Genomic DNA, 27,034 nt, shown 5'->3' on the forward strand with positions numbered 1-27,034 from the left:
GCCTCAGGTCCGGATGGGGCCGTAACCTCCGGCTCGTCCCCATCCATAGGGAGCGCGTCTCGCGCAGGCTCCACCCCCCGGTGACGTCAGCACCCCGCCCCCTGCGCGCGGCGCGCGCGGCCACAGCCCTGAGGCGCAGCCGCCGCCGCCGCCGCCATGGGGAAGAAGGCGCGGGCCGCGCCCGGACGCCGGCCCATCCTGCAGCTCTCCCCGCCCGCGCCGCGCCGCGACGAGGCGGCGGGACCCGCGGGCGAGGGGGGCGACTCGGGCTCCGAGCCGGGTAAGGCGAAGAAGGCGGGTGGAATCGGGGGGCGCTTTGTTGGCGGGGCGCGGCCTAGTGCGGCCTAGCGTGGCCTGTCGGTACCGGGAGGTCTCGATCCGGCCTCCCCCGCTATCCCCCCGGTCCGAGCCCCCCGCGTAATTGACGCTTCTGCCCCGCAGATGAGCCCGAGACGGTGGCGGAGCCGCCCCGCAACCCGCCCAATCCGCCGCCCCCCGTTCCCGCCGCGGTCAAGGCCACAGGTAAGGGAGCGCTCTGGGGTGAGACGCGGGATTACATCCCCCCTAAAACACTCGGGGGAGAATTTCAGGATTTAGGGGTGCTGGCGGCCCCCGATGCACAATAATTATAAAAAAATATTAAGAGTTCTGGTTATAAATGGGACTTTTTGGCTTAAATTAAGGGGGTTGATTCAGATGTCATTTTCTGGGTCCAAAACATGATTATTTTCTTAAGTTCAAATTATGGGGAGCTTGGTCCTAAGTTTAGACGGTTTTGATACTAGATGTGGAGAGTTAGAGCTCCTAAATGTAGGAGTTTGGTCCTTTGTGTGATTTTTTTTTTTTTTGGTCGTATATTTGGTGTTTTGGTCCTAAAAGTGCAGGGCTGTGAGGTTCCAAATAGTTTTTGGAGGTGCTGAGTGTGGGTTTTATGGTTCTAAGCGTGGTGGGTTTTGCGCAAAACATAAGGGGTTTTTTATGTGACCGTGTTTATTCCCCTCTCCATAACCCCTTATATTTAACACAGGGTAGTCATCCACATTCAACTATTACTTCTAAGGGAAGAGACTTAACCCGTTCCTAAATAATTCACTTTGGGGCTGGAGTTGTTTCCATTTTAATTATTTTAATCGTGCTGTTATTTCCCAAGAGGCAGCTGCTCATTCTTAAATGCGTTTTGTTACTGGTTCTTGTGCTGATTCTCCCCAGGCGCTTGTACAGGGGCTGTTCCCCCTGGCATGACAGTGGCACCTGGAGCGGAGGGTGGGGGTGGGATCCAATGCCCTGTGGCAGCAGGAGGATTCCCCTGAGGATTCTGTCTCCCTTCTCCAGGAGGTTTGTGCCTGCTGGGTGCCTATGCTGACAGCGATGATGAGGAGGGCGAGACGCCAGAGAAGCCGGCCCGTTCCACGGATGCCAACGGCAGCAATTCTGCTGACATCGACAGCACCTTGGCAAACTTCCTGGCTGTGAGTGCCACTCCGGCCAGGACGACAAGAGGGAGGGGTGGTTGGAGGAGGGGAGTTTCACAAAGATACTGTCTTCATCCAGTTAGTGCTTTGATTTGAAGCTCACAATGGGATGCTGTTTTTACAGGAGATCGATGCCATCACGGCCCCTCCGCAGCCCGCTGAGCCCACCCCTGCTTCCTCTTCCTCCTCCTCCTCCTCTGTGCCACCCCCCACGCCTCCCCGCCCGGAGCCGAAGGATTCGGGCACAGGCCCATCGTCGGGCACAGCCAATGGCACGGGCTCGACACCGGCCCCAGAGTGGCAGTACGACACCCAGTGCTCACTGGCCGGAGGTGAGCGCCATTCCTCTCTCCCAAGGGGGTGCTGACAAACGGGTGTCACTGGGGAGAGGGGAGTGACAGGCTGCCCTTGTCCCCCTGGCAGTGGGAGAGCTGGAGATGGGCGACTGGCAGGAAGTGTGGGATGAGAACACCGGCTGCTACTACTATTGGAACACCCAGAGCAACGAGGTGACCTGGGAGCTGCCGCAGTACTTGGCGACGCAGGTCCAGGGCCTGCAGCATTACCAGCACAGGTGGGCGAGACCTCCAGGATGTTTCCCTGTGGGATGTTGTCCCAGTCCCACCCTTCATTCCCTCTTCTCTTCCTCAGCAGCACCGTGGCAGGCACTAACGGCAGCTTTGTGGCAACCACGGAGCCATTCTCTCAGGAGAAGGGGACCCCAGGCAGTGCTGGCCGTGGGACTGGCCTCAGCAAGCGGGAGGTGAAGAAGGTCAGTCATACGGGTTTTGGCTGTCACGGGGCTAGCAGGCACCTCCTTGGGCTTCCTTGAAAGCAGCTGGGATGCTCTGCTCCATCCACAGCCCTGGGAGGGGCCTGGCAGCGCATGGGCTTTCCCAGGCAGCTGCCAGAAAGCTCACACGGAGCTCATCCCACAGGAGGTGAATGAAGGAGTGCAGGCTCTCTCCAACAGTGAAGAAGAGAGGAAGGGAGTGGCTGCCGCCCTCCTGGCCCCGCTGGTGCCTGACGTGGTGAAGGAGGAAGAGGAGCGCTGGAGGAGGAAAGTGATCTGCAAAGAGGAGGTTGAGCCACCTCTGGAAGAGGAGGCAAAAGTGGAAGAGGTGCCAGCTGCCCCTGAAGAGCCAGAGCCCAGCAGGGACCCCCTGGAAGACACAGGGCAGGAGGATCTGTGCAGCGTGGTGCAATCAGGGGAGAGCGCAGAGGAGGAGGAAGAACAGGACACACTTGAGCTGGAGATGGTGCTGGAGAGGAAAAAGGTAAGGGGAAATGTTTGTCTTGGAAACAGGGCTACACATGCAGGCACAGCATTGCTGGGAATAAACGGGGATGTCGTGTCTCGGCAGGCAGAGCTGCGTGCCTTGGAGGAAGGCGATGGCAGCGTTTCGGGCTCCAGCCCGCTCTCCGATGGGAGCCAGTCGGCCTCGCAGGATGCGTCCCGCAGGCTGGCCTCCAAGCGAGGGAAATGGAAACTGTTTGTGGGAGCCACCAGCCCTGAGTCTGCCAGTCTAGGCTCCAGCAAAACGGGCCGGGAGAGCCCAGAAGCAGGAGAAGCAGGTAATTGGAAAGGCTTCCTTTGGAGGGAGGAGCAGGGGGTCTCCTTTCCCTGAAGACCCACAGAGCAGAGCTGGGAAGGGCCACGAGGTACGTGTGCCAGGTGGAGACAGGCTGAGGGGTAGCTGTGTCACAGGCCAACCTCACTGGGATAAGCTGCTCCTCTGCGAGTTTCCCTATCCTAATTACCCACATAGGGAGAAGAGTGTCATATTCAGTGGTTCCTTGGAAGAAGGGACACAGATAGCAGCTGCCTCACATCCCATTGCTTTCCCATTCCTCCCAACATCACAAATCCAGCCTATGGCACACTGGGAATTGTCACCCTCCACTTCTAAAGTTCAGTTTTTGAGCTGCCTGGTACCAAATTCCAGACAGCTGAAGTGTCCCTGGAGTCACTCCAGGGCCCCACACTCAGTGTGTAGGGAATGTAACTCCAGCCCTTGTGGCAAGGCAGCCACTGTTTCTGTGGGGCTGGTTCAACTCAGGGTGTCTGTGGATGTATCAGTCATACACAAATACCCCTCGTGTTCCTGTTGGATCCCCCAGAGCTGTGCTTCCCAAAATTCACCAGCTATAGCATTTTAAGGAACACTCTGTGTTCCCAGCAGCTCTGGGACTCACAGATTGTAGAATCATGGAGTTGTTCAAGTTGGAACAACTCCATGAGGTCATGGAATCCAGCTATTCCCCCAGCACTGCCAAGGCCACCACTAACCCATGTCCCCAAGTGCCACATCCACATGGCTTTTAAATCCCTCCAGGGATGAGGACTCTACCACATCTATGTGCAGCCTGTGCAAGAACTGGACAGCTCTTTCCATTAAGAAACTTTCCCCAATATCCAACTCAGACCTCCCCATGCACAACTTAAGGCTGTTTGTCTTATTCTGCCTCTTGTTCCCTGGGAGCAGAGCCTGACTCCACCCTCCTCTGAGGGCATTGTTGGGAGCAAGATGGTCCCCCCAAGTCTCCTTTTCTCTGGATGTGCCAGTCCTTTCCCAGCACACGATTTGTGTGCCTGCAGCACAGAAAGCTGAATCAAACTGCTCTTCCAAGAAAAAACTGGTACTAAAGTGCATGCAGCAGGCTGTGTCCTGCTGGGCCTGCCCCATCCCAGGGTTCTTGTGGCCCTGAGGTGCCTCTGCTTTAGGCAGGGGCATGAGCTGGGTGACAACTCTGTCATTAAATCAGTGATGTCATTTTCGCTTAGGAAAATGAATGGTTTTGCCAGAGGGCTTTCCAAATACCCTGAAGCCAGCTCTTCCCAGCACCACCAGATTCCACCTTAACCTGAGGAACAACAAGCTATCACTCCAAAATAACCAGTTTAAATTGAGCACCCTGCTGCTGGAGCATGATTTAGGGAAGTGTCCTGCCTTCCAATGCCAGGATGTGATGAGAACTGGGGTTTCTTTCCCTAGAGGCCCGTGGGACTCTGTCATAAACTTCCTTCCTTGGAATTGATTGCTTTGACAGTGAATTAGTCATCTGAAGGCAAAACCTTCTGGTACTGGCAGCTTTTGGGGACCTCTTCAGTCTTTCATAATTAACTCATTGAATACCTAGTACCTGTAATTAACAGATTATTAAGATGACAGATTTTGGGGGTTAGTCTCTTCGTGCTTCCCTGATGCCAAATTTAACGGGCCTTGCCTCATTTCTGCTTTGCACTGTAGCAGCCTCTCCCCTTCCCCTGTTACCCTTCTGGAAGGATCCCCACCATCAAAACACAGAGCGGTGACCATCTTTCCTTTTAAATTTCAGGCTTTTGTCACTGGCTCTGGTGGGTCCTAGTTCTTTCCCCACTGTTACCCATGTTGGTTTTGGTTCTGGGCACAGTGTCCAGCCAGCTGCTGGCACTGCCAGGGTGGTGGTGGGACAAGGACTGACCTGTCCTTCCTCCTCCTGCAGCTCCAAGCACAGAAGCAACTGATCCAAGCTCAGACAAAGAGACAGAATCTGAGGAGCCTCAGGAAAAAGCCAAATCACAAGGGGCTCCAAAAATGGAAGAGGAGGAGCAGGATCTAAAGGTACGGAGAGGCAGAGGTGCGTGTCTGTGAGATGAGGGATGTCATGGGTACTCCAGCTGCCAGCAGAAACAAGGGACACACTGGCTGCCCCAGCCACCTCTTCCCTGGGAACACTGGAGCTTTGGGCTCTGGATTTGACCCACCTGAAGCTTTTAAAGCTTTAAAGCTCAGATCCCTGTGGGAGCAGCTTGTGAAGGAAGGGCTGTGCAGGACTGGGACAATATCCTGTCTCCAGTAGGATTCAGCAGCAAAAGCTTGGATGAAAGGAGGGTGTGGGGGGGAAAAGACTGAGCCCTGGGTGTTGTTGTGACAGAGAACAACCAGTTTGATCTTGACTTTGTTTTCACCAATAACAATATTCCAGTCTCTGGCCCGCTCAGTCGTCCCGTTTCCAGGCTGAAGACTCCTCGTCCGTAATCTCTCCGTTTCTTGAGGCTGACGGTACCATTCTGCCCTTCGCCCGGCATTACTTTTAGATGAGAGCTGGGGAAGCCCTGGGGATTTCTGCAGCATCCTGCTGATAGCTCTTCTCTGAGCCTTGGTTTGCTCCTTCAGCTGCATTGGATCAATTCCCTGATCTATAGCAGAGCTCCAGGCTCTAGGGCAGTATGACAGAGCAGTAGGGGAGATCTTTCCCAGTTGTCATTTAGACCCCATGTCACTTATTACCGTGAGATCTCCTGCAGCATAAAATTTGGCTCTGGAGTAATTTTGTGACGTTGGGAAATGTGTCACCTCCCTGTGGCAGATGGGGAATCGCCAGCTCATGGTGGAGCCCAGGTGGAACCCGCAGTGAGAGTTGCCCATCCTTGTCCTCATTTCCAACCACTTCGATAATTTTTGTGGTGTGAAAGGGAAGGTCCTTTTGTCCTTGTGAGCAATCCCACATCTCTCCCTTAAAGCAACTCCTTAAAGGATTTTGAGATGTGTCATTCCCAGATCAAAATTGAGCCTCCCTCAGTGCTGTATCCATTTGAGACCTGATTTTTAAATCAGTTTTATTAAATAAAAAAAATTTAAGCCTGTAGCAGGGCTGGACTTGCTGGTCCCCTCTGCTGTCCCCCCTCCCTCTGGTCCCAGTAGGTGCTGTGACAGACCGTGTGGTGCTTTTCCATGCAGGATTCCCTTAGAGCTGTTGGAGGAATGCCGGCTCCCTGGGTAACCAGTACCGTTTGCTCATCGGGTTGGGATCTCTCTGGTTACAGGAGCTGCGACAGCGCCACCGCTCCCAAGTCACCCTCTGCTCCGGGATGTTCCCTGGCTTCTCCAGAGCCACATTAACATGGGAATTCATATGCCTGCCTTGGTCTTCTCTAGGGCTTGCTTGTCTGGCCCATTCCCTCTCTAGAGACAGATGCTTCCTTGGTGGCTTTGGTGGACATTCCAAAGCCTCTTCTGAGGAGTGAAGTTAAAAATAGACATTTTTAGAGCCCTCCTTAAAGCGGTGGTGATGCCACTTGCAGACATCCCTGTTACTGTTCCTACTGTTCTGGCTTGTGGCTGCTTCCATGCAGTGCCTTCAGGCAGGGGGATGGACACAGGGATCCCCGTGTCCCCAGATTGGAGGTTTCACTCTCTTGGGATGCTGGGGATGAGTAGCCATGGTTGCTGTGAGCTGACCTGAGTTTTGATGTAGCAGCTTTCTCTGCTCTGGAGTAAATCCAGAGCTGTTATCTTTCTGCTGCTTTCCAGCTAGTTCCTCTGGAAAGCAATTATTTATAGTACCTGGAATGACATCCTGGCCCATTTACTTGGGAAATATTCTTAGATATATGCCATGGCATTGGTTCTGCTGTAACTCCAAAGTACCAGAGCTACCTGAGCCCGTGCTGTCCTTCTGCACAGAGTCAAGGGCAGTCTGTGGAGGAGCTGTCACCCAGCCACCCACACTGCCCTGTCCCTGGGGTGCAGGATGTAGCGGGACTTAACAGAGGGAGTGACAGGCACACAGGGCCAGGGTGGCACGTCCTGGTCCCTCCAGGCTGAGGGGCCACGGGTGGTCCCAAGCGGTGTTTCCTGAGAGCCGCAGGGCCACAGCCGCCCGATGCTGCTCCCAGAGGGTAGCTCTTGACTCTGCCCTTTCTCCTGGCAGTTTCAGATTGGAGAGCTGGCCAATACTCTGACTAGTAAATTGGAGTTCCTGGGCATCAACAGACAATCTATCTCCAACTTCCACATGTTGCTGTTGCAGACAGAGGTAACCGAGCCTTCGCCCCTCGCTCCGGCCTTGTGTTCCGGAGCGGATCGGATGCAATCCGCCGTCCGAGCGCCGGTGCTGCGTGAGCCTCGTGGCGCCTCGCCGCGCAGGGCCCTCCCTTCCTCGGCGGGGGGAGAGCGTGGCTTGGCGCGGAGGTGGGGTGTCCTCCTCCTGGCCCCCCGCATCCCGTGCCGGAAGGGAGCCTCCCGATCCTCGAGTCCCGTCCCCCCCAGGGCCACTGGCAGCCCACCTCAACGGCTTCCCCCGGTTCTTGCCCTCTAGACCCGCATTGCAGACTGGCGAGAAGGTGCTCTCAATGGAAACTACCTCAAACGCAAACTCCAAGACGCAGCCGAACAGCTTAAACAATACGAAATAAACGCCACCCCTAAAGGCTGGTCCTGCCACTGGGACAGGTACGCGCTCTCCTCCTTTCTCACCTTTCATCTCTGACATCTCAGACATGATTTGTGACCATCAACCACCCGACGACGCTGGCGCCGTCCCTCTGGCAGACTGAGAGCGGCTTCTGTTAGTGCTGGGCAGGCAGAGAAACGTCCGGCACTCGCAGAGTTTGGGCCGGCCGCCAAACTGGAGGATCCAAACGGAGTGCCCAGTGCTTTGCGACGGAGCTGATTCCCTGACGGACAGAGCTGGTTGTCCCTCTCGCGAGTGTCCAAGCGCTGTGGAGGGCGGGCCTGGGGGGTCGCGCATGCGAGAGCTCTGTGAACTTTGCAGGATCTCTGGATCAAGTCTTCTGACCAACAGCTCTTCCAAAGGACAAACTTCAACTCACCGACGGAATGAAGAACAAGATTTCTGTCTCCTGCCAGCAGGTCAGACCCAAACATTTCTTTGTCTATTTGGCTTTCTTGATTAATTTTCCTTTGTTTGAAATCTTTGCTCTTTTGTTTTTCAGCTCCCAGATCCGCTCCCTCTCTCTAGCATTCACTGTGTGTTTGACACCAAGAGTATCATAAAAACCTCTGCGCACCATGGGGTAGGGGGGCAGCCGCTTCCCTCCATTGGGCTGTTCCCCGGTGCCTCTTCTCGGAGGGCGACTTTCAGCCAAGGCCGTGCTGAAAGTCCCAATGTTAGCGAGACGTCGCCAGCGTTCCCGGCCCTCCCCTCCCTCGGAGCGGGGGGCTCAGGGCGACGTTCCCGCAGCCAGCGATAGCAAATAGCTTTGAGCGAGTCGGCTCGGGCCTCTCCTGCCTCTGTCCTCAAAGTTGTTTGTTGCGTGTGGGAGAGTGGCAGCCCTGCTGCACGAGGGTCTCCCCTGCGAGAGCGCACCGCTGTCGTGGGCAGGCCCACCTTGGAGTGTCGGGGGCGGAGAAGGGAAGCTGAAGCCTCCTTCTCTTTCTTGTGATCTAGGGAGCATAGACGCTATTTCTATGTTAACGAGCGCTCGGGAGAGTCGCAATGGGAGTTCCCCGATGGGGAGGACGAAGAGGAGGGACAGCGAGGCGCCGCCGACAGAAAACCCGACGGTCCTCCAAAGCCACCTCCCAAAGACAAAGGAGAGCACACCGAGGGGCCTGCCGAGCGCCCCACAGGTATGCCTGGCTGGCACTGGGGGTCCTGGCCCCAGAGCGGGGGGTAGGGGGTAGGGCAGGCCACGGTGGTGGTGTTTCCAAGTGGGGACAGCAGGTGGTGCAGACCATAGGCTGGGCATTCAAGCCCGTGTCAATGTGTATTCTTCAGGTTCCCTTTGTAAAGAATCCTTCTCAGGCCAAGTTCCTGCTACGTCTCTCATGCCGCTCACTCCATTTTGGACTCTGCTTCAGTCCTCCGTCCCGGTCCTCCAACCTCCCTTGCCTTTGGAAATGCCTCCGCCGCCTCCACCTCCCCCAGACTCGCCCCCACCACCTCCCCCACCACCCCCACCGCCTGGAGAAGACGGGGAGATCCAGGAAGTGGAGATGGAAGATGAGGGGGGTGAGGAGCCGCCTGCCCCAGGAACAGAAGAAGATGCTCCCCTCAAGTCCCTGGTGCGGCCCGCTGCCAGCAGCAGCCAGGTGAGCAGTGAGGCAAGGGCTCCACTGATTGCAGGGTGTGAGACTCTGGGAGGTGGGTGTATAATGGTGCTCCTGGCTCAACACTCACCTCGGCACTCTCTTCCAGGTCACCGTTGATCCAAGCCCAGCCCCGCTGCTCTCGGCCAAGCCACAGAAGAGGAAAGCAGTGGAAATGAGCCCAGGGCTGATGCAGCGTACGGCCACCATCGGCAGCTGCCCCGTCATCTACAGCCAGCCCCTGATGGCCACGGGCAAGTACCAGCCATCAGCTGTGCCCTTGGCCTCCCTGAGGCCGCGCCAGCGCCTCCAGAGCGAGATCCAGGGACGCCCCAACCTCCGCATGGCTCCGGGCCACACCGGTCCTCAGCCCACGGCGCTGGGACTGCAGTCCAGCTACCTGGGTGTGACAGGACCTGCTGCGCCTTCCATGATGGGATACTCGGAGTGCGCCGTGCCCGTCAGCCTGGCCACCACGGCCGCCGCGCAGCCGGTGCCGGCACGGGCAGCCCTGCCAGCCGCCAGCACCGCAGCCGAGCAGCCGCCGCCCCCGCCACCCCCACAGACACCCCCACCGCCCACCCCCAAGGCTCCGCTGCCTCCAGAGAAGGAGAAGCCAAGGAAGGGACGCAAGGACAAGGTAGGCCGGATGGGTGGTCCCACATCGGCAGCATTCCTTCCCTCCTCCCTTTCCAGCCATATTCACCACTGTTATTTTTGTGGCACAGGGCAAGAAGGGTAAGACAAAGATGCCATCGCTGGTGAAGAAGTGGCAAAGTATCCAGCGGGAGCTGGATGAGGAGGAGAATTCCAGCTCCAGTGAGGAGGACCGGGAGACCACAGCCCAGCGGCGCATCGAGGAGTGGAAGCAGCAGCAGCTGATGAGGTACAGATTTCGGGTGCTGGCACCAGGACATCTGTAAATGTCCCTTGTAAAGGTGGGGGATCCATGAGATGACCAGCTGGGTGCTGACATCCCACTTTATCCCTGCAGTGGCATGGCCGAGAGAAACGCCAACTTCGAGGCGCTGCCAGAGGACTGGCGTTCACGGCTGAAGCGGAGGAAAACGGCCTCGAGCACATGAGGCATGCAGTGCCATGCCCACCTCTTGGGTTTTTTTTTGTTTTGTTTTGTTTTTTTTACAGATGTACAGTTCCTTTGACCATTGTCCAATAAATTGTAGCAGTTTGGGAAGTGCCATCTCATTGATTCTGCTGGGGGTGGGTGGTAGATGGGGATGGGGAGCACAACAGACCCCTGGAATCCACGACTACAAGTTGGGTGGGTGGGTGTGGATTGTGGAGGGCAGGAGGGCTCTGCAGAGGAAACTGGAGAGGCTGAATTGAAGGGCTGAGGGTAAAGGTGTGAGGGTAAAGGCCAAGTGCCAGGTCCTGCACTTGGGTTACACAAACCCTGTGGAATGCTCTAGGCTGGGGGAAGAGAGGCTGGAAAGCTGGGAAAGGCCCTGGAGGTGCTGGTGAGAGCAGCTGAACATGAGACCAGGTGGGCAAAAGGCAGATGGCACCTGGGCTGTTCCAGCATTGGTGTGTGGCCACAGGCCTGTCCCCTGTTCTGGCACTGCTGGGCCACTTCCAGCCCTGGGGACAGATTTGGAGCCTTCATGGCAAGAGAGGGATTTTCCAAAGAAGAAAAAGATGCAGGGGAAGGGTCTGGAGCACCAGGAGGAGATGGGGGGGGCTCAGCCTGGAGAAAAGGAGGATCAGTGGGGACCTTCTGGCCCTCCACAAGACCCTGACAGGAGGGTGCAGCCAGGGGGTGTGTCAGGCTCTGCTGCCAGGGAACAAGGACAGGACAAGAGAAAACAGCCTCAAGTTCTGCCAGGGGAAGTTGAGGTTGGACATGAGGAGGAATTTCTTTATAGAAAATGGTGTCAGGCATCAGAATGGGCTGCTCGGGAAGGTTATGGAGTTCCCAGCCCTGGAAGTGTCCAAGGAATGACTGGACGTGGCACTCAGTGCTCTCGTCTGGGTGACAAGGTGGGGATTGGTCACAGGTTGGACTCAAAGATCCTGGAGGTCTTTTCCAACCTTAATGACTCTGAAATCCCTCTGGCTCCTTTCCCAGCTCTGCTCCAGGACCGCCCCATTCCTCTCTGTAGCTCAGCAACCACATGCCAGCCCAGCCCTGACACTGCCACTGCTGTTCTGGGTCTCCTGGAGCTCTCACAGCCATGGAGCCCACGGGGCACCGCGCTGCCCAGGGAGGGGAGGGGGCTCTGGGGGGGTTCGGCGGGGGACAGGTCCTGAAACCCTATGACAGCTTCATCCGCACCCACCTGCGCTTCTATGGCTACTTCCGAGGTGAGCCCTGGCCGCTGTGTTGTGTCCCCTCCTGTCCCTGGGCCGTGTCCCCTCTGGCCCCCTGCTGCAGTGCTGTTCTCCCCAAGATGAGAAGACGGGCAGGGAAGAGACATCCACCATGGGCAACACTGGCCGTGGCTGGCAGCGAGGTCCTGGGCACAAGCCAAACCGTGAGTGAGACCCTGCAGCCCTTCACAGTCCCCCAGCACAGCGTCCTCCCAGCACAGCAAGTGTGATGGGAGGGCCTCTCCCTGCCCCTGCCTTGGTTTTGGGGGATACCACTACCCCAGCCCCACTGGAGACCCCCAGCCTTTCCTGGTGCTCTTGCAGCCCCCGGGGTGGTGGAGCAGACCCCCTGCCAGGGCAGGCTGGCCCCCTCAACACAGCCCTGGAGGTTTCCAGGAAAACCACAGGCTCCATTCTCCCTCCCCGCTCCCCGCTGGCCTGTGGAGTGTGAAGTCATCCAGGAGACGATTGAGCACATCGGTGAGAGAATGCTCCAGCTGTCCCCCTGCCTCCTGTGCCAGAACCCTGTTGTGCATATGGCATTTGTGTCCCCCTGCCTCCCAGAGTGGGTCCCCCCTAAACCGGAGCCCTTCTGCCCACCCATGGGCCTGGAGCAGGCCCTGTACACCCTCAGTGAGGAGCAGGGCACCGTTGTCTACCACTCCAGCCCAGGTAACAGAGCATGGGCAGCGCCCCTGAGTGCCTCCGCTCTCCCCAGACCCCCACCACTGTCTCTGCTCTCCCCACAGCGCCCCAAGGCTCCTGCTTTACCCGTGCTCGGGTTGGGGGTGCCCCGGGGCCACTCTCCTCGCCAGCAGCCCCCTTGGAGGGTCCCCAGGACACCACGCTGCTCTTTGAGTCCCGCTTTGAGAGTGGGAACCTCCAGAAGGCCATCAAGGTGTAAGAGAAAGAGCGGGGAGCATGGGGCCTTTCATGTCAGGCCTGGATCCAGAGCGTGACCCTTCCCTCCACACAGGGGTCCCTACGAGTACGTGCTGACGCTGCGGCCGGACCTGTACACGGCCAAACACACGCAGTGGTTCTACTTCCGTGTCCAAAACACTCGTCAGGAGCCGCTCTACCGCTTCACCATCGCCAATATGGCCAAGCCCAAGAGCCTCTACGGCCAGGGCCTGCAGCCACTGCTCTACTCCCAGCAGGATGCTCAGAGCCATGGCATAGGCTGGCGCCGGGTGGGGACTGACATCTGCTACTACCGTGGCAGTGCGGGGGAGCCGCCGATGTTCCGGCTCAGCTGGACGGTGCGCTTCCCGCACGACGGCGACACGTGCTTCTTCGCCTCCTGCTACCCCTACACCTACTCGGACCTGCAGCGCTACCTGCGCGCGCTGGCGGCCGACCCGGCGCGCTCGCGGTACTGCGCGGTGCAGGCGCTGTGCCGCAGCCTGGCCGGCAACACCGTGTACCTGCTGACCATCACCAGCCCAGGCGGCACGGCCGGCAAGCGGGTGGTGGTGGCGAGCGCCCGCGTGCACCCTGGAGAGAGCAGCGGCTCCTGGGCCATGAGGGGATTCCTCGATTTCCTGCTGAGCGCCCACGCGGACGCGAGGCTCCTGCGCCGCCTCTTCGTCTTCAAGGTGGTGCCGATGCTCAACCCCGACGGGGTGGTGGTGGGCAACTCCCGCTGCTCCTTGGCGGGACGGGATCCCAACAGGGCCTATGGGATGGCGCTTCCCGGCTCCTTCCCTGGTGTGTGGCACCTGCGGGCCATGGTCCAGAGGTGAGGGGGGTGTGAAGAGCCGGTGGGACAGGGCCATTCCTGTGGCGGTGCTGGTGGCCATATCCTGATGCGTGCAGGGTGCTGGCAGAGCGGGAGGTGCTGCTGTACTGCGACTTCCACGGGCACAGCCGGAAGAACAACGTCTTCATGTACAGCTGCGATGCCGGCGGGGACGGCACCGGGACACGGCTGCGCCAGCGCGTGTTCCCCCTGATGCTGAGCAAAAACGCCCCCGACAAGGTGGGACACGGATCCCTCAGAGCCACGTGTTGTGTTGACAGTGGGAATGCGGCCACCATGCTGCTTCCCGAGCTGTCCCTCTGGGGTTGGGACCCCTCTGACCCGGGGGCCCTCCAGTTCTCTTTCTCCAGCTGCAAGTTCCAGGTGCAGAAGAGCAGAGAGGGGACAGGCCGGGTCTCCATGTGGCGCCTGGGCGTCTCCCACAGCTACACCCTAGAGGTGGCTTTCAGTGGCTCCACGCTGGGTGAGAGGCTGCCACAGCCATGGGGACGGTGCCAGGGGGGCAGTCCTGGGTTGGGGAGCTGCCCTTGTTTCCTTTTCCCTGTCCCCTCCAGGCAGGAGGAGCTCACACTTCAGCGTGGAGGACCTCGGGTCACTGGGCCGTCTCCTCTGTGACACCCTGCTTGACTTCTGCGACCCTGCACCCACCAAGGTGGGCTTGGACCTGGCCCAGGGTGCCCCGGTGCCATGGGACCACGGTGACACCGGGACACCAGCACTGTCCTGCAGTTCCAGCAGTGCCTGGTGGAGGCAGATGCACTCCTGCAGCAGCAGATGGGTCGTGAGCCGGGCTCTGGAGGCAGCTGGAGCGATGTGTCCCCCTCAGAGCTTGAGTCCAGGTATGTCAACCCCTGTCACCCCATGTCACCCTGAGGTGCCACTGGGGGCTGCAGATGGCTCTTCCCCCCTGCAGCACCAGTGGCTCTGACAGTTCTGTGTCCGATGGGATCCCAGGTGACTTCCACAGCCCCGACTGGCCAGTGAGTTCCCATGTGCCACTGATTTTGAGGTGGGAGGGATGCAGAGCCAGGGTGGAACAAGGTGACAGAGGGTGCAGATGTCCCAGTGCCACTTTACCACCCAGCACAGATGGAGCCATGCAGGAGGAAGCGGTTGCAGAGACAGAGAGCAAGGAATTCCCTGCGCCGAACAAACCGGAGCCTCACCAGCTTCCCGGTGAGCCTGGAGCCACCCCAGTTCGTCCAGGCCCCGAGGGGACAGTCCTGCAGGGAGACTTGTCCCCAGTGCTGTCCCACACCTCAAGTGGGTCTGACCCCTCTCCTGTGCCTCCCAGGCTGGGACCCGCAGGCATCCAGTTCTTCCTGGTGTCCAGAGTGGAGGTGGCAGTGCGGGAGAGAAGCCCAAAGCCAGCTCCAGTGCCACCTTTCCCAGGGCAGCTGGAGCAGGGAATGTCCCCCATGCCATCGCAGGAGAGGTGCCCGGAGCCGACTCTGGAGTGGCCCTTCCCAGGGCACCTGAAGCAGGAAATGGCCGCTGTGCTACCACGGGAAGGCATCAGCTGGACAATGGCACAAGCGCTGTGACACACCACAGGCCCCCACTGAGCTCCTGCCGCCGTGGTGCCACCAGTGACTATTCCCGGGATCCAGCATTGGGAGCGATCCCGGGGCCATCCTGGCAGCGGGGCAGGCGCAGGCCCCAGGACAGGGCACATCCCCTCACTGTCCCTGCAGTGGCCTCACGCTGCTCCGCCTGCGCTCGGCAGTAAAGATGCTGCCACTTCCGTGCCCATGCCTGGTGCTGCCTGTTCTCATTGCGATGTCCCCTCAGGGGTCCCTTTGTCTCCGGGCCCCGTCAGAGTCTTGCTTGTACCCAACCCCGAGCCACCATGGTGCCAGGCTATGCCTGTGGTGTTACCTCGGGCCTACCACGGCGGTATCACTTTGGGCTCTAGGGATGCGGCGTCGCGAACTCTGCCACCCTGGCGTCTCCTCATCCCTGCCACCACGCTGTCCCCCTGACCCCACGGTGTCCCCGCAGGCCCCGTGGGTGCCCCAGGCCCGCAGGCCCCGTTGCCATGGCAACGCCCCCGCGGCGCCGCCGGGTGTTTCCATGGCAGCCGCTGCGCTCCCAGAGCGACCCCAGAGACCGGAAGTGCGTAACGGCGGCGCCGGAACTACCGGGGAGGCGGAAGCGGAAGCGGCGGCAGCCGGGGCCGTGTCCTTCTGTGCCGTGACGCCGGGGCGGCACCATGGTGGACACGGCTTCGCAGGTGCTGCTGGGCTCGGGGCTCACCGTGCTCTCGCAGCCGCTCATGTACGTGAAGGTGCTGGTGCAGGTAAGGGCGGGAGTGGCGGGGTTGAGAGGGGGGACCGGGCTCGGTGTGGGCCGCGCGTGGGGTACAGCCTGCCCGTCCCCGCTGCAGGTGGGCTACGAGCCGCTGCCGCCCACCCTGGGGAGGAACATCTTCGGCCGCCAGGTATACCAGCTGCCCGGCCTCTTCTCTTACGGTGAGTCCGCCCCGGTGGGGCCGCCCCGGCGCCGTCCCGGTGCCGCCGTGGGGTCCCCCCGGGGCTGACGGTCCCCGCTGTCCCCAGCCAAGCACATCGTAAAGGTGGACGGGAGAGCGGGACTCTTCAAAGGCCTCGCCCCCCGCCTCTGCTCCAGCGCCATCGGCACCGTGGTGCACAGCAAAGTGCTGCAGGTACCGGCACGGGCGGGGCGCCGGGCCCGGGGCGCTGCGGGAACCGCGGGTTCTGCCGCCGGGACAAGGGGACACCGGGGCCCCCTGGCTCCCCGCGCTGACCCTGCTCTTTGCTCCACAGCGGTACCAGGAGGCTGAGCAGTCTGAGGTGGGTGCAGAGGTGCTTCCCACAGGGAATCCATCCTTCCCTTCCCTTCATCCCTGTCTCCTTCCTTCTCCCTCTTTCCGTTTCTCTGTTTTTCTATTCCTCCCTTCTTTTTTCTTTCTCTTCTTCTTTCCCTCATTCCTTTTTCTCCTTTTTCTCTTTTTTCTCCTTTTTCCCTTTCTCCTTTCCCTCCTCCTCTTCTCTCTTCCCTTCTGTTCTTCTCTCCATTTTCCCTTCTCCATTCCTTCCCTCCTCCTTTTCCCCTTTGTTTCCCTCCATCCTTTCCTCCTCCTTCTCTCCTTTCTCTGTTCCCCCTCTCCCTCCCCTCGCTCCCCGGCTTTGGACCCCCAGCCCTGGCTCTGGAGCGCTCCAGTGGGCCGGGAGCTTCCACCCCCAGCCTGGTGACAACGTCCCTTCTCCGGGCTGTTCCCAACTGTCTCCTCCTTCCCCCTCCAGCCTGGAGTCAGCAAGAAGGTGTTCTCGCTGGAGCATGTACTCAAGCAGGTGAGGAGCAGGAGGAGGAAGAAGGCAGTGGGATGTCACATCCCCGTCCCCTCCTGCTGATGTTCCCTTTGTTCCCAGACCTCCCAGGAGATGGTCGCCCGCTCTGCCGCCACCCTCATCACCCACCCCTTCCACGGTAGGTGTCCCCCCATCCCAGGGGACCAGGGGGCGCGGTGCCAGGCGCTTCCCGTCACTCCCGTGTCGCTCCCGTGTCCCCGCAGTGATCACCCTGCGCTGCATGGTGCAGTTCATCGGCCGTGAGACCAAGTACAGGTACGGCCTGGGGGCTCTGGGGGCTCCGGGAGCTTTGGGGTCCTGGCATTGCCCTGACGTTGTCCCTTCTCTTTCTCCCTACCCCAGTGGGACACTAAGCGCCTTCACCACAATCTACCAGGAAGAGGGAATCCTGGGATTCTTCGCGTGAGTGCTGGCAAGGCAGGGAGGGGCACGGCGGGGGTGACATCAGTGGGAAGGTCCCAAAGCCCTCTTGGGAGTTTCTTCAATCCCTCCAGCAGCTCCAGATCACTCACCTGAGCATCCCCATTCCCAGGGACGGCCGTTCCCCGTCACCCAGCTGCTGTGGGAACAGCTGCCCCCTGTCCCAAAACCAGCCCTTCCCAACTCTCCACACAGTCGGATCCCAACCCTCAGCCGACGTTCCTACTGTTTGTTCCCTTGCAGCGGCCTCATCCCGCGGCTCCTCGGGGACATCCTCTCCCTGTGGCTGTGCAACATGCTGGCCTACCTCATCAACACATACGCGCTGGAGAGCGGGGTAGGCTCCGCTCCGGGATCCCGGGAGCTGACAGGGGGCAGCTCCAGGGCTGTTCTGGGAGCCATGGCCCCGTTCTGGGGGGATTCAGGTGCTGTTGCTCCTCCCTCAGGTCTCCACCATGACCGAGGTGAATAGCTACTCCCACGCGGTCACTGGGGTGAGTACAGCCACGGGCAGGACGTGGATCCTTTCCCTAGGGAGTGGTGTGTTCCCGGAATCCTGCGGCTGCCAGGGTGGGGATGGAGCCAGGCTGGGATCAGCCGGATCAGCCCACAGGCCAAGGGATGCTCCGTGGAGGAAATGTGTGACCCTGTGGAGGTGGCAGGAGTGGGCTCCCTCTCTGGGGTGAAACTCCCAGGGGTTCTCCCCATGTGGAGGGAAGAGGGAACATCCCACCGATCCCCGCTTTTCCTGCAGTTCTTTGCCAGCATGCTGACCTACCCCTTCGTCCTGGTCTCCAACCTGATGGCTGTGAACAACTGCGGGTGAGTCCCTGATCCCACTGACACTCTGCCCTGGAGCAGCTCCTGGAACCACTTGTCCAAAATTCCCAGATGGGAAGGTGCTTCCAGTGCTCCACAAGGTTGATCCCTCTTTGCTTGAAGTGGGAAAGGTCATTTTGTTGTTCAACCCAGTGTGGAGCAACAGAGGGGATGGGTCATTCCTGGGTAAGAATAGTTCCCTGTGGGAATAATTCCCAGTGGGTCTTTCCCTTCTTCCTCAGGTTGGCTGGGGGTCTCCTTCCTTATGCACCCACCTACTCCTCCTGGCTGGACTGCTGGAGCCAGCTGCACAGGGAGGTAAGTGCTGAGTCTGGGATGCACCAGGACATGGAGAGGAGCCGGGTGGGAGCTCCGTGGGGTTGGAGAAGCCACCTTGGGCCTTGTGTGGCCCCTCCATGGTCGTTTTCCCTTTCCAGGGCAACATGAGCCGAGGGAACAGCCTGTTCTTCCGCAAGGTTCCAGCAGGGAAGAGATACGTGTGGGAGGAGCGGAGGTTCCGCTGATTCTGGAGATGGGAGTGGGATTGTGGAGCCAATGCTGGGCTCTGGAAGCAAAGAATCATGGAGAGTGATGATTTCTATACAGTTTTTTAAAAATCATTTCCTGCTGAGAGCTGAAGGTGCAAGTGTGAGAGTTTCTGTCCATGGGGGTTTCCTAGGAAGACGGTCACCAGCATTCCCTGATTTATCTGGGAGCCTTTTCCCAGCCTCAAACACTGTTGAGGCTGTTTCCACAGGGGAAATTCCCTGACAACCCCAGGCACCTGGTGACACGGAGGGCCAGTGGCGTGTGGGAGCTGTCAGAAGTGGGAGGAATGTATGCCTGGAAGGGGTTGTTGGACACCTGGAAGGGGTTGTTGGACACCTGGAGGGGTCCTTGCAAGGCCCATGGAGGGGGCAGAGGTGAGCCTTGCACGCCTGGGCAGAGGTTTGCACACCCAGGGGTTGTGTAGGGCTGGGAGGTGCAGTCACACAGTTGGTGGGGGCACAGCAAGGGGTTATTGCACACCTGGCGGGGGCTGCTGCACACGTGATGAGGGTTATAGCACGGCTGGAGCAGGACTTGCACAGCCGGCAGAGCCGGAGGGTCGTTGCACAGCTGGAAGGTAGGTCACACACCTGGCAGGAGTTGTTGCACACCTGCTGCACGGCTGGAACAGCACTTGCACACCTGGCAGGCACATTGCGAAGGTGGGACGTGGGTCACACGCCTGGCGGCGGCTGTCGCGTACCGAACGAGGGCATGGCCAAGCAGGCAGGCGGTTTCAGAGCCGGCAGGGGCCGTTCCGCACCGGAGGAGGCTGTCGTGCACCGGGCCGGGCTGCCGCGCCCCCGGGACGGCCGGGCCGGGGCGGGAGCGAGCTCGGTGCGGGGGGCGGTGCCGGTCCCTCCCTGTGTCCCTCCTCCCTCGCCGCTCCTCCCCGCCCCGTGCCGGCGCCATGGCGGGCCCGGGCGGTGCGGGGGACGCCGGGGATGTGCTGAGCGGCGGCAGCGAGCGGCGGTGCCGGGCGCGGCTGGCGGCGGGAGCGGGGGGCGCGGCGGCGGCGGCCGCGGTGCTGGTGCCGCTGTGCTCGGTGCGCGGCCGCCCCGCGCTGCTCTTCACGCTCCGCTCCCGCCGCCTCGCCGGCCCCCACAGCGGCGACGTCAGGTACCGGCGGGGGGAGCGGGCACCGGGGCCGAGCCGGCCCTGACCCCCCCCATCCCTCCCGCAGCTTCCCCGGTGGGCGGCGGGACCCGGCGGACGCGGACGCGGTGGCCACGGCTCTGCGGGAGACGCGGGAGGAGCTGGGGGTGGCGGTGGCACCCAGCAGCGTCTGGGGACAGCTTCGGACACTGCCCGACCGGGTACCGGGGATCGGCGGGGACGAGGGCGTGCGGGGACAAGAGCAAAAGGGCAGGAGGCAGGGACACGGGGGTGGGTTCAAGGTGACAGGGAAGGTGGCAGAGTCGTGGGTGACCGGGGAAAGGCAGGAGGGTCATGAGTGACGGGTTCGAGGTGACGGGGATAAGGGTTCTGGTGTGATGGGTTTGGGGTGACAGGAACAAGCGTTGACAGGGGTGACAAGGCCGCGGGAACACAGGGAAGGGGTTCAGCTGGCAGAGACAAAGCAGTAGGGACACAGGTGACAGAGCAAGAGTTCTGGGTGACAGGGACAAGGCAACAGGGAGGTGGGTGACTGTACAGGTGACAGGGGGACAAGAACACAGAGGTGAGGGAGGTTGCAGGCAGCAGAGGATTGGAATGACAAGGAAAAGGCAACAGGGTCATGTGTGACAGGTTCAGGGGGACAGGGACACAGGTGATAGGTGTTACAGGTGGTGGGGATTCTGGGTGACAGGGACAGGTCAGCAGGGACACAAGTGACAGGAGTTCTGGGCATTCAAGGCAACCGGTGAGGGGGTGACACACATGATGGGTGCCTGCACTGGGTGCAGGGGGGTCAAGGTGCAGGCACTTGGGGGAGGGAGTGTCACCCTGTCCCTTGCTGACACACCTTCCAGCATGGAATGACCGTGGCACCCGTCGTGGCCAACCTGGGGCCGCTGGAGGCCTTGACACTGAACCCCAACCCTGATGAGGTGAGTGACTCCTCCCCAGGCCCGCTCCCCTTCCCATGGCAGCTGCTCCTGGTCACTGTGGTCTGTGCTGACAGGTGGAGGAGGTGTTCACTCTGCCCCTGGCTCACCTGCTCCGCGAGGAGAACCAGGGCTACACCAACTTCCGTACGGCCAGTGGCTACGGATACACCTTGCCCGTGTTCCTCAACGGCCCCCACAAGGTGTGGGGGCTCACAGCCATCGTCACCGAGCTGACCCTGGAGCTGCTGGTGCCTGGCCGCTACCGCAGGAAGACCCACGTGCCTCCCAGGAAAGCCCCGGCCTGAGCGGGGAGCGGCAGGGGGAGGCTGTGGGGTCCCGTGCCTCGGTTCTCCGCCCGTGCACGGGGGACTCGGCTCCGAGCCCAGCACTGATGTCGCACACTGTGATTCAGTAAAAGCCATGTTTGGAACTGCCCTGGGCTTCGAGTTGTGGAATGTGGCCAGGACAGCTGGTCCCTTGGCACGGGCACAGGAGGAGGGAGGAGTCCTGGTGCCACTGCAGCGGGGACAAGGAAGTGTGGGGTCCCCAAGGAGGGGACTCTGTCTGTCAGTATGCTACAGCCATCACCTCTGTCCTACCCCCAGCCTCATGGAAATCCAGGATCTCTCCTCTGGGGTATCCAGGCCCCAGCTGTGTGACCCCATGATCCCTAGGGATCCCCTGCTCCAGGGGCAGCAGGACCCAGAGGCCCTCTGCCTTGTCAGACCCTTCCTACCATTAATATGTCCACAGCAGAGCCTGGGAGCACAGCACCATTTATTGAGGAGCCTCTGGAGAACCCTCTGAGTGCTGCCAACACCCCAGAAACCCCTTCCAAGCAGAAGGGAGGTGTGGTGGTGAATCCTTACGCCGACGCCGCTCGGGCTTTGGCCTCGTTGTAGCGCCGCATCCTCTCCTCCAGCTCGGGGCGGAAGTGGCGGATGAGGCCCTGCACGGGGCAGGAGAGTTGGTCAGTGGGGTGGGGGAAGGCTGCTGGCCCCTCCAAGCCCTCCGAGCCCCTCACCTGCACGGGCCAAGCCGCACCATCGCCCAGGGCACAGATGGTGTGTCCCTCGATCTGCTTGCTGATCTCCCAGAGCGCGTCGATCTCGGCGGCCTGCGCGTCGCCCCGCACGAACCGCGCCATCACCTTGTTCATCCAGTCCACGCCTGTGGGAATTGGGATGGGGATGGGTCCCTGCAGTGCCCCGCCCCGCAGCCCCTCACCCACGGCCCCCTGCTCACCTTCCCGGCACGGGGTGCACTGCCCACAGCTCTCGTGCTTGTAGAACTCGATCAGGCGCGCGATGGCTTTGATGATGTCGGTCTGGGATGAGAGGGAGGGTGAGGAAGGTGAGGGTCCCACCGTGGCTGGGGGAGCCACTGGGGGCCCATCCCTTACCGATTTATCCATGACGATGACGGCGGCCGTGCCCAGCCCGCTCTGCGCCTGCACCAGGGAATCGAAGTCCATCAGCACCGTCTCACACACGGATTTGGGCAGCAGCGGCGTGGAGGAGCCGCCCGGGATGACGGCCAGCAGGTTGTCCCAGCCCCCACGGACACCTCCTGCAGAGAGGATGGTCAGGATGGGCAACTCCAGCCCCGCTCTGGCCCGGCTCGGCCACGGCGCTCACCGGCGTGTTTCTCAATGAGCTCCTTCAGCGGCACCGACATCTCCTCCTCCACCGTGCAGGGCGTGTTGACATGCCCTGAGATGTTGAAGAGCTTGGTGCCAGAATTCCGCTCCCGGCCAAAGCTGGCGAACCAGGCACCGCCGCGCCGGCAGATCGTGGGGGCCACCGACACCGTCTCCACGTTAGCCACCGTGGTGGGGCAGCCGAACACACCTGGAAAAACATTAGGAAAAAACTCCTCCCTGTGAGGGTGGTGATGCCCTGGCACAAGTGGCCCAAAGATGCTGTGGCTGCCCCACCCCTGGAAGTGTCCAAGGCCAGGTTCAACAGGGCTTGGAGCAACCTGGGATTGTGGTATGTGGGCCATGGAAGCGGGGTGGAATGAGACAGTGTTTTCAGGTCCCCTACAACCCACATCGTTCTGTGAAACAGTGGGAGCTCTCAGTGGATGTGGTGTTGGCTGTGGTGCTGTCCTGGCAGCAGGAGGGTGTCCTGGGGACAGCTGTTTTGGAGTGGCAGCTGGCAATTAAGGACAGAACTGTGGGGCCGTACCCACATCAGCGGGGAAGGGGGGCTTGAGGCGGGGCTTCCCCTGCTTGCCCTCGATGGACTCGATGAGCGCCGTCTCCTCCCCGCAGATGTAGGCGCCGGCTCCGCGCACCACGAACACGTCGAAGGCGTACCCCGACCCGCAGGCATCGCCGCCCAGCAGCCCGGCCTCGTACGCCTCACGGATGGCCACCTGCAGCGGGGCAGCTGCTGAGCCCGGGAGCGCCCCGAGCCACACCAGGAGCTGTGGGGTGGCTGTGGGGCGCTCCCCCCACCTGCAGGTTGGAGGCCTCGTTGTAGAACTCCCCGCGGATGTAGATGTAGGCGGCGCGGGCGCCCATGGCCCGCCCCGCCACCAGGCAGCCCTCCAGCAGCTTGTGCGGGTCGTGCCGCATGATCTCCCGGTCCTTGCAGGTGCCCGGCTCGCCCTCGTCCGCGTTCACCACCAGGTACTTGGGTCTGCGGGCAGCTCACGTCAGGGGGGGCTCCCCCAGGGCGGGGCCGCGGTAGCGGAGCTGTGGCCGGTCCCGGTCTCACCTCCCGTCCGGGGGTTTGTTCATGAAGCTCCACTTGAGCCCGGTGGGGAACCCGGCGCCGCCGCGGCCCCGCAGCCCCGAGGTCTTGATCTCGCCGAGGATCCAGTCCACGCCCTTGAGCAGGATCTCCTTCGTCTTGTACCAGTCCCCGCGGCGGAGCGCGCCCTGCAGCCTGCGGGCACCGGGCACGGTGGCACCGGGCACGGAGCGCGGCGCACCGGCGCTCCCCGCGCTGCTCCCGCTACTCACCGCCAGTCGTGCCGCCCGTAGAGGTTGGTGAAGATCCGGTCCTCATCCCGCAGCGACCCGAACTGCGTCTTCTTGGGCGCTGTCTGAGGGGACACACGGATTCAGCACCGGGAGCACCGGCACCCGTCTCGCATGGTCCCGGCGCACCCCGCCCCATCCCCTCTCACCGAGTAGGAGGCGGCGGACAGGCGCCGTAGCGCCAGCAGCTGCCTGCCGGCCATGGCGGGGGGCACCGGCACCGGGACCGACCACCGTCACCTTCAGCCGCCCCCGCGGTGACGTCAGGGGGAGCGCCGGCGGCGCGGCAGTGACGTCAGCGAGAGAGGCCGGACCAGGGCCTGTTTGGGGGCGGGGTCGCGCGGAGTGGGCGGGGCCAGAGCAGGGGGCGCGCTCGTAAGGCGGGCTCGTGGCCCCGGAGGGGGCGTGGCCTCGCTGGCGGCGCGCCGGCACGTGCCCCGCGGCCGGGCCCGGGTCGGGTTTCGGCGCTGAAACCGGAGCCCCCCCCGCCCGCCCCACCCGGAGCCCCCCGGGGCGCCCCGCTCCTCCCTCCCAGCGCCCCGGGGGGTCGCTGCGCTCCACCCGATCTCCTGGGCGACACGGCGGGTCCCGGGGAGAGCGGTGGCCTCGTCCCTGCGAGGGACGAGCGCAGGTTCGGGAAGATCTGGTTTCCTCCTGTTCGGTCCCGGTGGTGGGGAGAAGGAGCCAGGAGCGGGCGGAATGTTCTTCCTCTTCCGCGGGCCGCAGCGGCGCGGCGCTGGCAGCCCCGCGCCCCCCATCTGCCGGGGCACCCCCCGGCACCACGGCCCCGGCCGGAGGGGTGCCCGCGGCTCCCGCCCGGCCCCTCGGCTCAGGCGTCCCGGCAGCGCCGGCACTGCTGGGAGCCGGGGAAGATTAAGCCGTAGCGGTGCGTCCCCCGTGGAGCGTCAGTGGGCTGCCGAAGAGCCGGGGTCCCGGCCGCCCCCTGCTTTTGGGCAGGTAACCGGCAGCGGGGACAGGGCCGGGGCACGGTGGGTACCGGGGATCCTGCGTGCCCTCGCAGGGACGCTGCGAGACTGGGGAACAGCTGGGCGGCTGCCCACATCTGGAGCAGGGCGGCCGAGCGGGGAATAATCCGGAGGATTATGCACGCGGGCGCGGCACCCACCCCCCCGCGCCTGCCCTGCATATCCCCAGATATTCCATAAAAACCTCAAATCCCCGGTGGCAGCCCCACGGTCTGCGCCAGCCAGCCCCCCCCCGGGGCCAGGCATGTCCTGCGGCGCGGGGGCAGCCCCCAGCCATGGGCAACTGCACCAAGACCCCTGAGCGGCGGCTCCCCAAGGTACGGCAGGGCTGCGATACCCCGCGGGGCAGCGGGAGGAGGAGGAGGAGGGGGTCCCTTCTTGCCCCCCCTCGCCGCTGATGCCTGCTCCACCCGCAGGATGGGAAGCCGCGCTCGGGCGCTCCAGGCTCCGGAGCAGGGGACCCCGAGGATGTGCTGGACGCGGCGCAAACCCCCCCGATGCAGGGATACTCGGTGCTGCAGGGGCTGGTGGGGCCGGCCTGCATCTTCCTGCGGCAGAGCATCGCCATCACCCAACGGGTACGCGACCGTCCCCTCCCCGTGTGCTGCCTGCGCTCCCGGGGGACTTAGGGCAGAATCCCGGTGGGATTGCCGGGAGCAGGACCCCTCCTTCGTCTCTTCCCGTTTTCTCTTCCCCAGGACCGGGAGCTGCGGCCCGAGGAGATTGAAGGTGAGGCGCTGGGGAGGGGGTCCTGCTCAGGTGGGTGGCGGTGCCGGGGTGCCGGTGGTGACGCTGTGGTGTCCCCAGAGCTGAAGCAGGCGTTCCGGGAGTTCGACAAGGACCACGATGGCTACATCAGCTACAAGGACCTGGGCGAGTGCATGCGGACCATGGGTTACATGCCCACGGAGATGGAGCTCATCGAGCTGTCCCAGCAGATCAGTACGTGGTGGGGCAGCTGGAATCCATCAATCCCTGCCCCGTGCCCCGCTGACACCCCTCTCCTGCCACAGCCGGGGGCAAGGTGGATTTTGATGATTTCGTGGAGCTGATGGGCCCCAAGATGCTGGCGGAGACGGCGGATATGATTGGGATCAAGGAGCTGCGTGACGCCTTCCGTGAGGTACGGGGACGGTGGGGACGGACGGGTAGGCTGCCAGCGTGCCAGGGGTGGCCGGTGGCAACGGGACCTTGTCTGTAGTTTGACACCAATGGGGACGGACAGATCAGCATGGCAGAGCTGCGGGAGGCCATGCGCAAGCTCCTGGGGCAGCAGCTCAACTATCGGGAGGTGGATGAGATCCTCAAGGACGTGGATCTCAATGGTGATGGCCTGGTGGACTTTGAAGGTAGGATCAGGGAAAGGGCCAGGAGAGCCTCCAGGGACAGCTGGGATGTTCCATGTGTGTTTTCCTCTGGCAGAGTTTGTGCGGATGATGTCGCGCTGAGAGCCGTGTCTGCCAAAGCGGGACCCAAGCCCCCCGTGCCTTACGAAGAGGAGGGGGCCACAGAGGGACCCCCAGGTCCAGGGGCTGGGGCAGTGCTGGCACAGCGGTGCCTATGCCTGGGGTGAGGCCGGGTGCCGGAGCTGCTCCGATGCTGAGGTCTGACCGTGGTGGGAGGCACCGGGGCTAAAGTCGGGACCCTTTTCGGCACAGGCTCAGCCGAGCTTTGACCACTCTCGCCCTCATCTCTGCTCTCTCCCTGCATCATCCCCCTTCCCACCCGGACCTCATCCTAAAAGTCACACCATCGTGGTCCCCTCTCCTTCAGCTGTGCCCCATCCCTGCTGCTCATCTCTCCAGCCTCCATTCCCACTCTGGGTACCACACTAAGCCCCTCAGGCTCCCTCCAAGACTATGTTTAATGTGGACTGCACAGCAAAACCCTCCCCATCACCATGGTTTGAGCTCAGACCTACCCCAGACCCACCTAGGGTGAGGCATCCCCCCCTTTTGGGGCTGGTACAGACCCTCATGGGTGTTCTGACAGCCTCCAGCACAAGGGAGATTCCTGGCAGCCCAGCCAGGAGCCCCTCAAAGAGAAAAATGAAGCATTACTGGGTAGAAGGGTCTCAGTCATCTGCAGGCAGGGCTGCTGCAGGTACCCTCCCTGCCCTGGCTGCAGTTTTGGGGCCAATTTTGCCCTTTTGAAATGATAAAATTCTCTCTACAGACTTCTGTTTTGTGTTTTATGTTGTTTTCAAAAGGTTTATTCGTGATAGTGCCATCCACTGGTATCCCCCCAAAATCCTGGACTCCCTGGACTGTGTCTCACGGGAGCCTCGCAGGGAACCGGGCACTCTCTCACCTGTGCGGGCACAGGGCTCCGGCGAATGCACGGCTGGCGGGCGGGGCCGGTTCCCGGGACGGGCGGCAGCGATGACCCCTAAAGTCCGGGCCGGGGTTCACGCCCGCAGAGAGTCAGGACGCCCTGACCGGCTCGGGGCTGTGGGGTGACACGGGTTCCTTGGCGGCGGGGGGAGCGCGGCGGTGCCGGTGGTGCCTCC

The 27,034-nt window shown here is 61.7% G+C and overlaps 7 protein-coding genes across 10 annotated transcripts in view; 5 read left to right on the top strand and 2 right to left on the bottom strand.

Annotated features, from left to right (window-relative positions):
* PLEKHG3 (pleckstrin homology and RhoGEF domain containing G3) overlaps window positions 1–15,614 on the bottom strand; it is a 49,254-nt gene extending 33,640 nt beyond the window's left edge. Inside the window, exons 1-2 of the mRNA XM_086894654.1 lie at window positions 12,389–15,614; window positions 11,587–11,763 (exon numbers count right to left, since the gene is read on the bottom strand). Of these exons, the coding sequence (XP_086750780.1) occupies window positions 11,587–11,731 (145 nt within the window). The 5' untranslated portion in view covers window positions 11,732–11,763; window positions 12,389–15,614. The remainder of the gene's footprint in view (window positions 1–11,586; window positions 11,764–12,388) is intronic.
* On the top strand, window positions 115–10,484 carry FNBP4 (formin binding protein 4). Of its 3 annotated transcripts, XM_086894658.1 has the most exons (17): window positions 118–280; window positions 442–522; window positions 1,333–1,469; window positions 1,597–1,804; window positions 1,896–2,046; window positions 2,124–2,244; window positions 2,411–2,749; window positions 2,837–3,047; window positions 4,959–5,077; window positions 7,170–7,274; window positions 7,557–7,690; window positions 8,013–8,110; window positions 8,649–8,830; window positions 9,062–9,292; window positions 9,399–9,929; window positions 10,018–10,175; window positions 10,284–10,484. In XM_086894658.1, exons 1-17 carry the CDS (start codon window positions 157–159, stop codon window positions 10,372–10,374), a joined length of 3,021 nt encoding a protein of 1,006 aa, XP_086750784.1. In that variant the 5' UTR covers window positions 118–156; the 3' UTR covers window positions 10,375–10,484. The 3 variants fall into 3 exon arrangements, with proteins under 3 accessions (XP_086750783.1, XP_086750784.1, XP_086750782.1); XM_086894657.1 differs by lacking the exon at window positions 8,013–8,110 and having other exon boundaries at window positions 115–280; window positions 2,127–2,244; window positions 8,979–9,292; XM_086894656.1 differs by lacking the exon at window positions 8,013–8,110 and having other exon boundaries at window positions 8,979–9,292.
* AGBL2 (AGBL carboxypeptidase 2) lies at window positions 11,848–14,923 on the top strand (the record flags this gene model as incomplete). Its single annotated transcript, XM_086893271.1, has 9 exons — window positions 11,848–12,097; window positions 12,182–12,289; window positions 12,367–12,517; window positions 12,594–13,358; window positions 13,436–13,598; window positions 13,716–13,849; window positions 13,938–14,031; window positions 14,109–14,218; window positions 14,293–14,923. Coding segments are annotated over 9 exons (2,406 nt in total), but the record flags the coding sequence as incomplete, so codon positions are not given.
* Window positions 15,499–18,583, top strand: MTCH2 (mitochondrial carrier 2). The gene is made up of 13 exons (XM_086894715.1): window positions 15,499–15,678; window positions 15,766–15,850; window positions 15,938–16,044; window positions 16,166–16,192; window positions 16,646–16,693; window positions 16,772–16,829; window positions 16,915–16,966; window positions 17,054–17,113; window positions 17,375–17,468; window positions 17,578–17,625; window positions 17,886–17,953; window positions 18,193–18,268; window positions 18,388–18,583. Exons 1-13 carry the CDS (start codon window positions 15,592–15,594, stop codon window positions 18,472–18,474), a joined length of 897 nt encoding a protein of 298 aa, XP_086750841.1. The 5' UTR covers window positions 15,499–15,591; the 3' UTR covers window positions 18,475–18,583.
* A 439-nt stretch (window positions 18,584–19,022) lies between these two features.
* NUDT8 (nudix hydrolase 8) lies at window positions 19,023–20,984 on the top strand. Its single transcript, XM_086894729.1, has 4 exons — window positions 19,023–19,618; window positions 19,683–19,815; window positions 20,473–20,550; window positions 20,625–20,984. Exons 1-4 carry the CDS (start codon window positions 19,410–19,412, stop codon window positions 20,853–20,855), a joined length of 651 nt encoding a protein of 216 aa, XP_086750855.1. The 5' UTR covers window positions 19,023–19,409; the 3' UTR covers window positions 20,856–20,984.
* Window positions 20,985–21,309: 325 nt separating this feature from the next.
* On the bottom strand, window positions 21,310–23,890 carry NDUFV1 (NADH:ubiquinone oxidoreductase core subunit V1). The gene is made up of 10 exons (XM_086894712.1): window positions 23,689–23,890; window positions 23,522–23,604; window positions 23,274–23,444; window positions 23,012–23,195; window positions 22,740–22,929; window positions 22,188–22,400; window positions 21,953–22,119; window positions 21,796–21,877; window positions 21,575–21,720; window positions 21,310–21,499 (listed from the first exon to the last, which is right to left on the bottom strand). The coding sequence occupies exons 1-10, from the start codon at window positions 23,740–23,742 to the stop codon at window positions 21,416–21,418; spliced, it is 1,374 nt and encodes a 457-aa protein (XP_086750838.1). The 5' UTR covers window positions 23,743–23,890; the 3' UTR covers window positions 21,310–21,415.
* Window positions 23,891–24,030: 140 nt separating this feature from the next.
* LOC111930512 (calcium-binding protein 2) lies at window positions 24,031–26,701 on the top strand. 2 transcript variants are annotated; one of them, XM_086894723.1, is made up of 8 exons: window positions 24,031–24,496; window positions 24,729–24,842; window positions 24,942–25,103; window positions 25,224–25,254; window positions 25,333–25,467; window positions 25,539–25,648; window positions 25,727–25,874; window positions 25,948–26,701. In XM_086894723.1, the coding sequence occupies exons 1-8, from the start codon at window positions 24,239–24,241 to the stop codon at window positions 25,971–25,973; spliced, it is 984 nt and encodes a 327-aa protein (XP_086750849.1). In that variant the 5' UTR covers window positions 24,031–24,238; the 3' UTR covers window positions 25,974–26,701. The 2 variants fall into 2 exon arrangements, with proteins under 2 accessions (XP_086750849.1, XP_086750850.1); XM_086894724.1 differs by lacking the exon at window positions 24,729–24,842 and having other exon boundaries at window positions 24,034–24,496.
* The last annotated feature ends 333 nt before the right edge of the window (window positions 26,702–27,034 follow it).

This window comes from Cyanistes caeruleus, chromosome 6 (assembly GCF_971803275.1).
Source record: "Cyanistes caeruleus chromosome 6, bCyaCae1.hap1.1, whole genome shotgun sequence".
NCBI lineage: Eukaryota > Metazoa > Chordata > Aves > Passeriformes > Paridae > Cyanistes > Cyanistes caeruleus.

Bases quoted from the DNA above. Each gene is read 5' to 3' on its own strand.
- MTCH2 (XM_086894715.1), top strand. From the start codon at position 15,592: ATGGTGGACACGGCTTCGCAGGTGCTGCTGGGCTCGGGGCTCACCGTG. The intron at 16,830-16,914 runs GTAGGTGTCCCC...GTGTCCCCGCAG, and splicing joins CATCACCCACCCCTTCCACG to TGATCACCCTGCGCTGCATG. The intron at 17,114-17,374 runs GTGAGTGCTGGC...GTTCCCTTGCAG, and splicing joins GGAATCCTGGGATTCTTCGC to CGGCCTCATCCCGCGGCTCC.
- LOC111930512 (XM_086894723.1), top strand. From the start codon at position 24,239: ATGTTCTTCCTCTTCCGCGGGCCGCAGCGGCGCGGCGCTGGCAGCCCC. The intron at 25,104-25,223 runs GTACGCGACCGT...TCTCTTCCCCAG, and splicing joins GCATCGCCATCACCCAACGG to GACCGGGAGCTGCGGCCCGA. The intron at 25,255-25,332 runs GTGAGGCGCTGG...TGGTGTCCCCAG, and splicing joins GCGGCCCGAGGAGATTGAAG to AGCTGAAGCAGGCGTTCCGG.
- NUDT8 (XM_086894729.1), top strand. From the start codon at position 19,410: ATGGCGGGCCCGGGCGGTGCGGGGGACGCCGGGGATGTGCTGAGCGGC. The intron at 19,619-19,682 runs GTACCGGCGGGG...TCCCTCCCGCAG, and splicing joins CCCCACAGCGGCGACGTCAG to CTTCCCCGGTGGGCGGCGGG. The intron at 19,816-20,472 runs GTACCGGGGATC...CACACCTTCCAG, and splicing joins TTCGGACACTGCCCGACCGG to CATGGAATGACCGTGGCACC.
- FNBP4 (XM_086894658.1), top strand. From the start codon at position 157: ATGGGGAAGAAGGCGCGGGCCGCGCCCGGACGCCGGCCCATCCTGCAG. The intron at 5,078-7,169 runs GTACGGAGAGGC...TTCTCCTGGCAG, and splicing joins AGGAGGAGCAGGATCTAAAG to TTTCAGATTGGAGAGCTGGC. The intron at 7,691-8,012 runs GTACGCGCTCTC...TGAACTTTGCAG, and splicing joins TGGTCCTGCCACTGGGACAG to GATCTCTGGATCAAGTCTTC.
- NDUFV1 (XM_086894712.1), bottom strand. From the start codon at position 23,742: ATGGCCGGCAGGCAGCTGCTGGCGCTACGGCGCCTGTCCGCCGCCTCC. The intron at 22,930-23,011 runs GTGGGGGGAGCG...GCCCCGCTGCAG, and splicing joins ACGAGGCCTCCAACCTGCAG to GTGGCCATCCGTGAGGCGTA. The intron at 22,120-22,187 runs GTGAGCGCCGTG...TCCTCTCTGCAG, and splicing joins GCTCATTGAGAAACACGCCG to GAGGTGTCCGTGGGGGCTGG.